General features: G+C 40.0%; 4 protein-coding genes and 1 long non-coding RNA gene across 5 annotated transcripts; 4 read left to right on the top strand and 1 right to left on the bottom strand.

Moving 5' to 3' along the window:
• The first annotated feature begins 1,910 nt into the window (after positions 1 to 1,910).
• Beg (malonyl-CoA-acyl carrier protein transacylase beg) lies at positions 1,911 to 3,609 on the top strand. Its single transcript, XM_077414285.1, has 2 exons — positions 1,911 to 2,938; positions 3,101 to 3,609. Exons 1-2 carry the CDS (start codon positions 2,109 to 2,111, stop codon positions 3,540 to 3,542), a joined length of 1,272 nt encoding a protein of 423 aa, XP_077270411.1. The 5' UTR covers positions 1,911 to 2,108; the 3' UTR covers positions 3,543 to 3,609.
• Positions 3,610 to 3,749: 140 nt separating this feature from the next.
• Smd1 (small ribonucleoprotein particle protein SmD1) lies at positions 3,750 to 5,761 on the top strand. The gene is made up of 4 exons (XM_077414340.1): positions 3,750 to 4,041; positions 4,250 to 4,326; positions 4,529 to 4,726; positions 5,101 to 5,761. Exons 1-4 carry the CDS (start codon positions 4,028 to 4,030, stop codon positions 5,181 to 5,183), a joined length of 372 nt encoding a protein of 123 aa, XP_077270466.1. The 5' UTR covers positions 3,750 to 4,027; the 3' UTR covers positions 5,184 to 5,761.
• A 133-nt stretch (positions 5,762 to 5,894) lies between these two features.
• LOC143901788 (uncharacterized) lies at positions 5,895 to 7,853 on the top strand. Its single transcript, XM_077414353.1, has 2 exons — positions 5,895 to 6,089; positions 6,877 to 7,853. The coding sequence occupies exons 1-2, from the start codon at positions 5,963 to 5,965 to the stop codon at positions 7,119 to 7,121; spliced, it is 372 nt and encodes a 123-aa protein (XP_077270479.1). The 5' UTR covers positions 5,895 to 5,962; the 3' UTR covers positions 7,122 to 7,853.
• On the bottom strand, positions 7,637 to 12,731 carry LOC143901762 (superoxide dismutase [Cu-Zn]-like). Its single transcript, XM_077414296.1, has 3 exons — positions 11,597 to 12,731; positions 8,936 to 9,160; positions 7,637 to 8,390 (listed from the first exon to the last, which is right to left on the bottom strand). Exons 1-3 carry the CDS (start codon positions 11,768 to 11,770, stop codon positions 8,136 to 8,138), a joined length of 654 nt encoding a protein of 217 aa, XP_077270422.1. The 5' UTR covers positions 11,771 to 12,731; the 3' UTR covers positions 7,637 to 8,135.
• On the top strand, positions 9,169 to 11,589 carry LOC143901795 (uncharacterized). The gene is made up of 2 exons (XR_013258182.1): positions 9,169 to 10,197; positions 10,818 to 11,589. It is a non-coding gene; the product is annotated as an uncharacterized LOC143901795 (long non-coding RNA).
• Positions 12,732 to 14,257: the final 1,526 nt, after the last annotated feature.

Here is a 14,257-nt window from a genome sequence, read left to right as displayed (position 1 = left end):
GCCGAAATAAAATTAATGCCATGAAACCTATCTCTGCGCCGAAATAAAATTATTAAATATCATAAATCTCATCTCCTCGATTAATTATCCGCCGTATAATTTCGTCGCTGCCGTTCGACTTGCTGATTTTATGTTGCGTCACGAAACCTTGAACGTTATGCCGAGAGTTTATTGTTCAACACGTGGTCAATTATTGCTATTTATAAGCGAATTACTATGGCCCAATTAAAGATTTGTGCGCATTGAACGATACAGTATAATTATTCGGCAGCAACATTGACATCGTACCCTGGTTTACTTACTATAATTCACGCAAATTGTAACAGAATGTAACATTCAGACGCGTAATACGAACTTGAGATGTATATATTTGCGACCTTTGCGACAATGTGGTGTGTGCCTGGATTAAATACGCCCAATTTAATTTGAGATTAAAGGTAAAAAGTTTAACTCTCTCCATTAAAATAATAGAACATTATTTAAATTGACCGTTTGCCAAAGTTGCGCGTGTTCAATTCATAACGTTACTGGAAGGTAAATCTACTTTCAAGATCTTTGTTAACAACGCGAGACCGATTTTAAGCCAGCTGTTAACGATGAAGATGTCTCGAAAATAAATTTATCTATTGAAATTAAATAATGTTTATTAAGTATTCCGTGATAAATTTGATACATAAACAAATAATATTCTGTTATTTTAACAAAGAATTAAAATTACTTTCTATTTTACTCTAATCGAAAATAAGAATCAATACTATATTTATTAAAAATTGCAAACCAAGCTTCTAAAACAACATATATATTTTTTTAAATTTGACGTTTCAAAAGAAAATATAATTAAAATTCTTTATTTTACAATTACCGTAAAAAAGTATCATTTTAGGTCTAGAAGATATTTATTTAATTCACTAAAGTTGCTGACAGAGTGAATATCGAAATGCAGCCAAGAGATAGAGAGAATTGGAATAGGTGTCTCCGACAGCTTCGAACGATCGTCAAAGTTATTCGGGGACCATGATACGACAGGAGCCATCAAGAGGTAACGAGGTTAGAATAACGTGTCTTCCGAGATCGTCGAAAAATCGTTGAAGTTATCCGGGTAACGTGTTGAGCAAAGAGGTTTACCAAAGAAGTGGCACGAGAGTTGGCGGGAAGCGCCCAGCGCCCAGCGCTAGCGGTTGCCGCGACGCGCCAAGAGATGGCGAGAGGCGCGCAGTTTCAAATCGCGCCAAAGCCGCCAAATATTTCCTCGACCTCCTTGCTCCACGTGTACTCCTGATACCTCCTGATATTTTTCGAAGCTCTCGGGAGACGCGGCGTTTTAACGCCGCCACCTCTCGTCGCCTCTCGTCCCATCATGCTCCCCGCATAACTCTGACGATTTTTCGCAGCTCTCGAGAGACGCGTATACTCTAGCTTCGCTCGTCTTCTATTCGTATTGTAACGCGTTTCCCACATAATTATAAATAAAATATAAAAAATGTTTAACGTTGTTAATGTTTCTATATAAATATTACAAAACTCAAATAATGATTTAATGATTGATTAAATAAAATTATAAGTAAAATATTATAAAATTTGTACGATCTTTGAAAGCTCGTGCTAAATGCAATGTTTTTATTTAAATATTATGAAACCTAAATAATGTTATTAATAATATTAATGTAATATTACAAATTATACACTAGAAATAAATAATAATGTAAGACCTACACAGGCATTAAAAGCCTGTGCTGAACGCGTCCGACGACAGAAATCTATTAAAAAGAAGAAGAAATGTTTATTATTTAGAATTTTTAAAATGACGGACACGTACGAATCCCCTGTCAGCTGATTCTGTAGCGTGATTACTTAACTTGTCCAAGAACCGGATTAGTCAATGCGGGACACCACTGGATCACAGTTGGGCAGTCTATTCTCGACAGCGTTTTCTCGGCGCCGGGCGATGTTATTGTATGGTTATGTATGTACTGTATGTAGAATAGGCATGCGACACACGTGATCGCAATCTGACGTGAATTAGAATTAAACTGACAGCCGCCGCAGCCGCGATTGGAATACATCTCGAATTACACATTCCGAATTAACGTCGTCAATCGCAAATCGCAATGCTGTCACGGACGATGCTCCAACGAGCTCTGTCCGGTAAAACGGCTCCCTGCCTGAGTCGTTTGTCGTCCCTGAGACGGGTAAACGAATTCTCCGACTCCGCCGCTACGAAAAACGAGAGTAGCGGTGAGTCGAATACCGGCGAGTCGCGGGACAAACCTGTCGCAACCGACGTCGAGATTCCCTCGGGCGAGGAGAATGTTTCTCGCCTCCTGAAGGAGGCTGCCACTTACAGCGATGCCCGGGATACAAGTTGGGCAACGACCCCCTACCCGGCCGACGCCCCGACCTCCGTCGAGGAGGAAGTCGCCAAGCCGAAGATCGATCCGTTGGACACCTGCGTCGTGCTCTTTCCAGGACAGGGTACCGTCAAAGTCGGCACGGTGCAGAAGTACTTGCGCTTTCCACAGGCGAGAGAATTGTTCGAGATAGCCAACGAGATTCTGGACTACGATCTGCTGAAGCTCTGCCTGAATGGTCCGCAGGAGAAGCTGGATCAGACCCGCTTCAATCAGCCGGCCACCGTGGTGAGTTCGCTGGCTGCGCTGGAGCGACTGCGCGAGGAAAGGCCCAGGGTATTCGAAACGTGTAAAGCGGCTGCGGGCTATAGCGTGGGGGAACTGACTGCCCTGATCTTCTCGGGCGCTCTACCCTTCGAGGATGGCATCAGATTGGTCTCCGTGAGAGGCGCCGCGATGCAGTACGCCTCTGACAAGTGTCCTCAGGGAATGCTGTCGGTCAACTGTACTCCACAGGCTGCAATAACGAAGGCGTGCGAGGATGCTCAGAAGTGGGCGCAGGATTGCGGCGTAGAGGTGCCAGTTTGTCGGTAAGAATCGTTTCGTGCATTTGTAAATGTGTTTTCTTGTTGCACGTTACATATATTTCGTGCGATCGATTTGACGTGCTGTAAACGCGAGTTTGCGATAATTTATAAATGCTTGACAGGGATGTGGCGTTACGTTAGATATTACAGAAAGAATCGTTGTAGGGTGGCGGTATATTTGTACACTCAGTCGAAGATCCTGGCTGGGAATACTCAGGCTCTCGAGTACATAGAAAAGAACGCAAAGAAATACGGATTTTCCAAGTTGACCAGGCTGCCGGTGTCGGGCGCATTCCACACAAAATTGATGGAACCGGCACTCAAGTCCTTCGGCAAGATGCTCCATACGTTGGAATTCAATGATTTTAGGTGTCAAGTCTATTCCACGTGCAAGGGGCACGTCTATGGCAATCCGTCGTTAATTAAGAGATATTTGGCGAAGCAAATCGTGTCGCCTGTCAAGTGGGAGCAGTGCATGCAGCTGCTGTACAACAGACCACCGGGAACCGACTTTCCGCGAACCTTCGACGTAGGATCGGGAGGAAGAATGTCAACGATCTTAAAGTTAATTAATGCAAAGGCCCATGAAAACTGTATAGCCGTCTAGTCTCTTTTATATTTGTCGACAGCACTAAAAGGAAGTCTGAGAATACATTTGACAATGTTATTTTGTATATACTTGTTGATTAACTTTATTATTCCTATATTGACTTTTGGGACTTGTGAAAATAAAGAGAGGATCAAAATTATATTAAATATGAAAAATACACGTGTTTAAATTTATTAAAAATCTATTTAAATATAAATTTGACAAGAGCATCGGTACATTTTTATTAGCGAATGAGCAAATATGTATTCCGTTTGTCAACTGCAAACTATAAATATTCGGCTCGATGCGTGTCGCGTGTCGCGCGAGCGTCGCGAGTCACGATTGACACCGCACAAGCGTTTGCAGCGCCAAAAATAATATCCTCTTATTTCTAAAAGGTTGGAGGTTGGAGTCCCTGGTCCCTGCAAGTCCCTGGTTTTCACGCATGGTGTCCGCCGGTATCGGTGAATTGTCCGTTGTAGAATAATTAATCTAGCCGCATTATGAAGCTAGTAAGGTATGTAAGATACGTGAAAACTTATGTAATAAAGAAGACGTCGCGAGGACATTGAATTTTTCACGCGTGCGATCACTCGTCTGTATACTTTCTGTGAGAATTCGGAACCGGGAACACGTACTTGCGCGCAACCTAACCTATACTTTAAATGTTTTTGCGCGAAAACGTTGATAATTCTCGGAGGAATAACGTCTTGTTGCTTTTGCAGATTTTTGATGAAACTCAGTCACGAGACTGTGACGATAGAATTGAAAAATGGGACCCAAGTTACTGGCACGATTACAGGTATGTACGTCGAAGCAATGTTTTGTCGTTGCGACTTGGCATCGGGTTAAAGATTGAAATCTGCGTGGCTTACTGGCTGTGTAAAATTAATCGCACCACTGATACGGCAAAAATCACATTATAATTGAGAATTTATAATATTTAACGGAGCAAGATTACATTATTGTGGTTGTAGAATTAATTATAAATTATTTCGTTGCAGGTGTCGACGTTGCAATGAATACACACTTGAAAACAGTGAAAATGACGATAAAGAATCGTGATCCCATACAGTTAGAAACTCTCAGTTTGCGGGGTAACAATATTAGATATTACATCTTGCCTGATTCTCTTCCCTTGGAAACATTATTGATAGATGATACGCCGAAGGCTAAAGCCAAGAAGAAGGAAGCTGCGAGAGGTACGTATAGCGTATATTGATATGTATCTTTCAATATTTCAGTGCTGTGCGTGTATAAACGTATCCAGCGAATGGCACGCTATGGATTAGTTCAAGTGTTGGCTGAATTCAATGAACATGAGTGTGTCGCGTGCCTGATTTTAATAATAAACAAAAGTATTTTTAGCGCTGAAGTGCGATACGGACGGTAGAGTATTCCGCGCAATCTGTTTATAAAAATATTCAGCACTGAAAGGGTTAATCCAATAAATATTAATCCGATTATGTTTTTAACGTCAGCTCTCTGTATTTCAAAGAGATATTTAATATCTCTTTGTAGTTATCGTAATTAACAAAAGTTTTCTGTAGTTATGAATCATACTATTTGTTTGTAGGTGCCGCACGTGGCAGAGGACGCGGCGCCAGAGGTGGCAGGGGTGGTAGAGGTGGCCGAGGTAGAGGAAGGGGCAGACGATAGTGATATTCAACGTATTCTTCACTTTCAATATACAAACTTTTCTACCTTTGTGAAAACGATCGATATTCTGCTAATTTTATAAGTACGTATCTGTGTGAAGCTATTCTCCCGATGTAGCCATGATACTAATTTCAAGATAACGTGGACATCTATTTTTAACAGATTTAAATTTAGCGTACATTGATACAAGCATTCCGATATTTTAATTTTATATTCAATTTTATTATTCGATATATGCTCAAAGAAAGATTTGTAAAATTGATTTCCTTCAAGCATATATAGTCGCATATGTATTTGCTGTATAGTTACCTATGATTTTCATTGTAATACGATTCATTTAACTTGATTAAAATTTGTTATTTGAATCTTAATTTGAATTTTACAGTATTAAATATAAATTTTCCTGAAAGAACGTACAATTCACAATTACAAAAATCTCGCTAGTACAAATTACACTTATTTCATCACGCGATACCATTGTAAAACTACTACTCGATTAAATTAGAATGATAAGAGTGTCTCTGTAATTTAATTTAAATAACAAGGACTTTCTGAATAAAAAAGTATCGACGAAGCAATCACATGTTCCATCAATTATTAGATTTAAATGCGCACGAGTTCACTTTTGTTATAATCACATTAACGAACTTCAACGTACACTCGTGTATTCGTATTCGTTCAAGCACTTCTGTCAATATTTACGTGACGCGAAACGCGACGACTCGTGACAATGTAACTTGCACGTCACTCGCGACGGTCTCGTCCCAAAATGTTCGCGCATGATTATGTGGAGATCATCGAAAAGGCTGATCATCGATTGCATACGGTTCGTCATTAGATGCGGCCGCAGTTTCGATGCAAATGATTTGGATGACATTTCCGATTACGACGTCCTGGATGTTCCTGGTAATGTCACCCCCGTTGTAGCGAGAAATGCATTTCTTTAAAAAGTTCGCTTTATTTGATGAGGAAAGCTGTTATTTTGCCGTATAATAAAAATAGCCAGAGCGCAAAGTGATCATTTAATTCTTTACACAATTTATTTTGACACGATTTGTTTGTACAACTTTGCCTCTAATTATATAACTTGAAAAAAATTTACTGTCAGATTTCTACAAAAATACCGAATGTATCGACGAATTAACAGCTGAAAAATTTATTTGAGTATTCGCCAAACTGGGAAAAAAAATGGTAAAGTTTGAATTATAATATTGAAAATTTTCAATTATATTTTTACATATACAGACTATCTAGTTGATCAATTTTGTTAATATTATTTTGTATTTTTATTATATAAAATAAAATAATTAAATTATTATACAATATAAAGAATCGAATCATTTTGCATTACCACAATCAACTATAATCACTATTTACCAATGACAGGAAATTTAAAAAATAAGAAAATTATAACAATCTTATGGTATTATACATATATCTCAAGCGGTAAATTAACTCGAAGATATCGTCGAGATATGTCGTAGTTTGCAAATTGCCGGTATCGTAATAGCGAACGAGAAATCGTGGGCGATTAATCTTGGCAATAATAAAAATCATTTTATTGTCTTGGCTCGCTCTCGGCGTTCTTGACGGCGTAAGCCCGGACAAAAACGATCGATATTGTAGACCCGGGCCGGGGTAGCTTTACGACAGGACATAAAGTGCTTAAATGGACGGTTCAATATCCTCGCAGTGCATTTCCAACCGCAAACGTTCGGGCTGCCAAGGCAACCACGCCAGGACGACCTCCAGCATCGACCGGACGCGCCGGGAGCAAGGAGGACCTCACCGCCGGAAGTGGTGACTAAGGTGTTGCAGGCCCTCGAGGAGATGGGCGAGCCTGTAAGACCGTCGGCAGTGGAGAAGATACGCGGAGCTTCGCCGAAGCCCCTAGGGTACCTGCTGCATTCGGGAACACCGTCGACGAGGACGAGCTAACTGCAGATTCGCCACTTCACAGTTTCAGCGAACTTCTACCCTAGAGTCCGCGTCCGGAGTTCTTGTTACCTCGGACCACTCGGGACTCCCGTACTTGTGGATCCCCAGAAGAAGCGAACGATCCGTCCGTGCAGAATATTCGACGTTTTCGTTCTTGCGATTTTATACCCTTTGCTTCCTTCCTTCCTCTTATATGGACGCTTCAGTCACGTCTTAATTGTGTAATAATATTGTGCGCGTATAAAAATAAACTGCATACAATCCTTGAAAGATCCGCGGAGACTTTGCAGTTTTGATTACTTAGCAAGAATCATTGATTGCGTTTTTAATATCCGATCCTATATTTTGTCTAGCTATATGTTGTATATTGTCGTACTTGCTTCACCGAAAAATGTATCGACGACTATATTCGACTATCGAAAGCTATTGCAATAAAATCTTGTTACAACAAACATGGTCCAATTCCCAAGTTGCGAAGGATTAAATGAAAGTGTACGTATAAAATTTGATAGGTGCTCGTTTATATTCGTGATTTATTGATCGGTACAAATGGACGCAATTAAATTAGTAATGAACAAAGTTGCGATACGCAACATCTCTTTTAGCGAATTTGGGTGGATGCACTAGTGCGTACAATCTGCAGGCTGTTGTACACAAATTTAGCAATAAAGGAGAGATATTACAAATGATTACTTTTTAACTGAATAATAATTGTATTATTTGAATAACGTTCATGATTATGTTTTATTTTACGTATATTCAGTTTAAAAACCAAATTTTTATGCTATTTTCATGAATAACAAATGAATAAACGTTACGTAATAAATATCTACAATAATTGAAACCTTTGTATAAATTCTTTTTAAACTACGCATTTTAACAAAGACTGCCGAGACTCGGAATATATATACAAAGGATACTGCGTACTACGCGGTATATCTCTTCATACGAATTAAGCTTTCAGTGCGTATTTAGTGCATGCAATAGCCGAATTCGCCCTTCACCAAAATCCTTTTACAAGAACCCGATAACGCCGCAGGCGACACGTTCGCCCGCCGATCCGGTCTTCAGACTCTCCTCGGTTCCACCACGGCCGAGGTCGTCGGGTTTCGCGTGGATCACCATAGCCCTACCTATCGCACCCCGAACACCTACCAGGCTCAAATAGTGATCCATGCCGTCGATCTGCGCCACTCCGTCCTGCCCGACCTCAATATTGCCGAGATCGCCGACGTGACGTAACGGATCACTCGGTGCACCGTGATTCACCTGAAACGTAATCACTCTTCGTTTACCGTAACGGAGAACGGAGAGAGGGAGCGCGTTTTTTTTATCGGGGGAGATCGCGACGGTTCAATTCGCGAGGCGTGAGGCTATCAATTTTTGCTAATCGTGTCGTATTTGCATTCAGAAAGTTCAATGTGGCAACGGTAATGTAGTTTTTTTTCCCAGAACTCAAGGGAAATAATCTGAAAATTTAACTTTCTCGACTTTCGAATTAGTTTTCTCAGAGGCCGAGAACTTGCGAAAGCGGTGACTGAAGAAAAACAGTTTAGATAACTTTTCATGACCCCCACGCTAGGAATCTCGCAAAATTTTACCGTCTATATCTCTTAATATCACAACGTGAATCTCTCTGCAATACTTATAAATTTATAATTTTTATAGACCAGCTGACGAGAGAGAGAAAGAGAGAGAGAGAGAGAGAGAGAGAGAGAGAGAGAGAGAGAGAGACGCAGAAACGATGAAAAATGCTTATTTATATCATAAACTGATTGCGCATAATTTAGAATTGCGCGCAATGCCGTCGTTACCATGTACGGATTGAAATGCGGGCCAGCCGAATTGCAACCTTTCCTCAAATCCCCTTTTTCGTGCACGTGGAATCCGTGTAAGCCCGGATTTAACCCCGTGATTGTGCCCGTGACCCTGACCCCTTCGGGATGCTGCTCCAACGTCAGCATCCCTCGAGGCCCGTCAACCGGCGAACCATCCTCGCCGAGAGCTTTCATCTCCACCACGGCCTTCAGACCGACTGCCTGCAAATTACAAAAGATCACGATTATTTCAGACGTTAATAGATTGGCAAGAAAGGTCAACGAAAGTAAAGATAACAAAAGATTTTATTCGACAAATATATATAGATGAGTAGCGTCTTTTTTTAAAGAGATAATAACGCAAAATTGGCCTCTAATATAATTATATATAAAATATTAAAATATCCTTAAAAAAAATAACGTTTTCGATCAAAAATCCATAGACTGGCGACTCCGAGTAGAACGAAAATCTACGGACCTACGAGGATCTACGCGAGGAAGCAATTTGTTACAGCTCGATTATAGCTCGATTAATCCATAAATGCTACCGCACGGGCGGAGTCCCGCGGGAGAACGCAAAGACCGGAAATTGATAATGACGCGTCCGCGAATCGTGTACGAGTGATACACTATGTAGCGTATACTCGGGAACGGTGTGCTTCCTATCTAATTTGATCCATCAACTGGATCGTATTGGAGTTGCGCCACTCGCGCTCACCTTGATTCACCTCGCGCGACTCGTACGGATGTCGAGTCTTATCTATTTTCCTTTTTTGTTTAAGCGAGGTTGTGGTTCACGAGTAAAATCTGCAATTACCAATGCGACCAGGGGTATAATCTACGGCGACGATGAAGCGGCTAGAAACTGCGTGGAAGGTCGGCCGAAGTGAATCGCCGCGCCGCTTCGTTAGAATTGCACGGGGCATAGGCAAAGAGCGATCACTCGTAGTGAAAGCGTCCTCGTGGTATAACGACGCGCACCAGTCGGCGTCCTTCGCGATGTTTAAATAACTTAATGGCTAATTATGCAAATTTCCGAGGATTAAAGATGGACTATGTGGTTAATGACTAATGATAGAGACGCGCCGCGATGGACGAACCGATGAATTGTATCGCCACGTTCGTCGCAGAGTGATGAAGAAGTTACGCGCATGGTAAATGTTTACACGAGATGCACGCGACGAAAGAGAAGGATGCTGCGGACGTGTCGTTTAAAACGACGTACTTATCGTCTCAACGCTAAACGAGATTGAGTTAATGTATAACACTATTACATTTTTATACATTTATATTTTTATTTGAATAATATATTAAATATTAATATATATATGCTTTCTTTATCAAGAATAGAAAAATTACCTGAGATTTTTATAGAATTTTTATTTCTGTAAATAATATGGTATAATAATAAACAAATATGTAAAAACATATCGTTCGATTTATCGATGCAAATTTTCATTGTAAAATATGTATTGATAAAAACGAGCTAATGTAACTCGTTTTCCTTCATGCGTCTGTACCCATATAAATAATAAATTATTGTATTCTATACAATTCTCGTTTCACCATCTTGCAAGTAATGTCGAATGACAGATGATTGCTACTTCAATAACGTTCGGCGGAAATGTTTGTAACGACTGTTATTTGCACGTAAGACTAAAATATAACGATACTGATTACCGCGAGCATTATTGAGATCCAACAGTAATCACATATATCGAGCAGCGAAATTATATGTACCGAGTTTAATCAAGGAAAATCAAAGTTCGATGAATGGCGACATAAGAGGAGCAACTCCGTTAAAGTTTGAGAGAAAAGTGAAAGGATGTTCAATGAACATTTTCGCACAAGTCTGACAAGATTACGTAATCTGTTTCAGGTCACGATAAAGATCCGTGTGAGATTCGAAACAGTTGGAAATGCAAAGTGAAAAGATCGAAATCAATTAATGGTTAGCAATTATCTAATCAAGAATTAGAACGTTTTTTTAAGTGAGTGTGATAAAGAATTCGTAACATTAGTCACCTAAGGTAAATGTATTATACCAATGCCGGGACACTCAAGACCTATGTCTGGACATCTTTATCACTTTAGTTTTTAAACAAGTATATATAGCGCGAATTAAAATTAAAGATAAAGATGCAATACAAGACAAATATTTTTATTTTTGATTAATTCTTTGATTTTAATTCGCGTCATAACTTATTTAAGGATTAAAATGATGAAAATATTTAGACATAGCTAGGTACGTGTCCAGACATTGATACATTTACCTTAAAATTTTCTCTCAAAAATGGAAACTGAAAATATTTTTTCATAATTATCATAAACATTGTGATAATATTTATACAGTGACAATACGATGATTTTACAATCCAATATCTACACAGAAATTAAATTATATTAAACAAATATATATTGCGACAATTTAATAATTAATAAGCGATTAATATTAAACGATTAATATCAAATTCTAAGCTTGGCAGTAATTAATTATATAAAAATGATAAATTCCGTCACACACACATTAAATAAAATTATTGCATGTAAAATAAAGATAGTGTGTATGAAAAATAGGTCTTTCAATCATCGTAATTACGTATAACGTTACAAAAGTTCATCACATATTCTTAAAAAAAAAAAAAATTAAATACGTACAAAATAATACGGTTCCATGTAGACCTCGTAGAGATCGCTTCTGGTTCCAGGATAACCCGGCAAACTTCTGATGAACAGCGTCCTGTCGTTCACTGATTGTGAGTCCGCCGTCCTATCGTACGGCCCAGCCCTCGCGATCGCAATCATACCGATCACTATCAATAGCCGCCACATCTTGTGAGCCAGGAGTCCCGAAGGCGTACCGGGTACCGGAAATATTTAGTAGCGATTTGGTCCTCGTGAGGAGTCCTCCAAGTCGATCGAAGGATAAAACGAGTCTGGCGGCAGGACCTGACGGCTTCTCCGAGGTCTGCCTGGTGTGTTTCTCCTTCCTCTTTCTCCCTGCTGTACTACCTCCTCCTTCTCGACTCAATTGCAACAAGATCTGGCAGCCCGAGATTCATCCACTTCTCACGATAACGATCTCGGGAGCCGTACCGATCAAGGGAGCTGCCTCCGGGACCACCGCTCTTCGAAGACTGCTCTTCTCGGAGAAGAAGAAGAAAAGAAGAAGATGAAGAAGTAGCAGCAGCGGCAGCAGCAGAGGTAGAACTAGAAGTCATCGGTTCGATTCCCTGTGGCGTGTATTTATGCGTTGCGTCATCGGCGAGTCACGACGAGGACAAGGCAGGTTGTAGGTTGGGTGCCAAGCTGCCGAGGGGCGCTGTGGCACCAGGGGGTCTCGATCGCGAACGAGCGATACCGATTTAACGAGACGCGGTCTCGCGATCGCGTAATCGCTATCGGTCCGATCGGCGATTGCGTACGCGAAACGCCGTTGCCCTCTGCCCTCCTTCTTCCTCTTTTCAGATACATCAGTTCGGTGAATCACCGTGCTCGACATGCATCCGCCGCATGAAGTTCTCCAATGCACGTGGCCCACGCGCGAGACCAGCCATCAAGTGAAAGCGAGACGTGCCCCGCGGTCACCTCTCGCCGCGGGCTGACGGATCGCTTATACTTCGCGGTTGATACCGCGGGCATTATCTAGACACAGTCATCTAAGTAACTCTAAAGCGAAGGTGAAAAACTGCGAAAACCGGGACGAACAACTTTCGTGGTTATCCAACCGGAATAGCTGTTGCGTGAACCTCATCATCGTTAAGGGCGGTATAATTGATTCGAATATAGGAGTAAAATTACAGAAAATAATAGAATAAACTAATTGCGTTGTAGACGATCATTGATGTATCGCTATAATTTACGTTTAATTTAAAATGTCATTCAAAAGCAAAGAGTAGTTTAATTTCGGAACAGTATATAATTATATAGAAATATTGAAAATAAATGTAGATCGAGAAGAGAAAAAAGACGAAGTGATAATTAATTGGTAGACTTTTATCTATTGTCGCTAAAATATATTTATAATTTTGAATGAAGAATTAAATGAGATTAAAAATTTACGTAGAACTGTATATTACATTTTGTGATAGATGTTCTCGTGAAAAAAACAATAGAGTTACTCGAATCCCGCGTTACTGATAGAATAATTAATAACGCTGCCGGCAAATTTAATTAACGGTATTTGATTTGAATATTAAAAAGCTAATGAGTCTCGTGCAGGAAATTCGATATTGCCATGAATATTAATCGATTCTTTACTGTTGATATCGACGCTATATTAAATTTTTATCAGAAGGTTTAGCGAATTTATTCATACAAATTAAACGCGAGCTTCACGTTGCACGTTTTCTCTGAGTATTCCAAACGCGATATTCGAGTTTTACTTACATAGTTACAATCATCCGCATTTGCATGCAAGAACGAGAACCGTATGTCGCCGCAGTCGCGGAATCGCGGTAACGCGTATTCATGATGCGTGCTAACGATCCACGAGGAGTGTTCTTCAATTCCGAAGATGCCATAATCCGATCCCAGGAAATGCGACGCAGTGCACCGGACGACGCGCTGCGTCCATCGCGTATTTTTAATCGCATTAAAATGATGATTTATGATTATGTGTGACAATAAAATTCTCTCATCCGTGGAAAACAACGAGAGATAGCAAGATGAGAGAGCATAAGAGGAGGAGGACGAAGAGGAAAAAGAAAAGAAGAAACACGAGGCGGAGACTGTAGACCTGGTACATCCGAGTGTAGGTCAAGCACGGCCGGATAGAAATAGTAGGCGTCCTCAAGATGGATCTCGAGAGATACAATTCTAATGAATGATTTCCAATGTATGTACCTAATAAGATTTGAGCTCTGCAAACAAATCCCCGAGAGGCCTTAATTAATACCTATTGACAGAGGGCACAGTGCGAGCGTTGCCATTAATTTGCTAAGTATAATTCTCCATTAATTTGAAGGCGGATGACATTAAATATTTAACCGCAGATAATGCTAATAAAACTTGTTTCACATTTAGCGTTAATAAAATAAAAAACTGCATTTATCGCGAACATTTCCGATGCGTGACCGTGCGATGATGCCTTCGTGAGTTGACCTTCGTGAAACGATGAAACTGATGGCAATCGCCACTATATATTGTAAACTTTATTTGAAATAATCAAATAAACTTGGTAATTTTAATAACAACAGTTATAAATTAAACAATTAAAAATTAATAAAAATGCAAGCTTTTATTAAATTCATATCTTACCTAAATCTCGAGACATAGAATTTTATATTATAGATTCTAAAATGCTATTTACGTTAGGTT

The sequence above is a fragment of the Temnothorax americanus genome, unplaced genomic scaffold, assembly GCF_048541705.1.
Source record: "Temnothorax americanus isolate GAGA-0224 unplaced genomic scaffold, ASM4854170v1 Scaffold10, whole genome shotgun sequence".
Taxonomy (NCBI): domain Eukaryota; kingdom Metazoa; phylum Arthropoda; class Insecta; order Hymenoptera; family Formicidae; genus Temnothorax; species Temnothorax americanus.
Note: the sequence above shows the minus strand (reverse complement) of the source record. Positions and strands in the feature narration are given on the sequence as shown.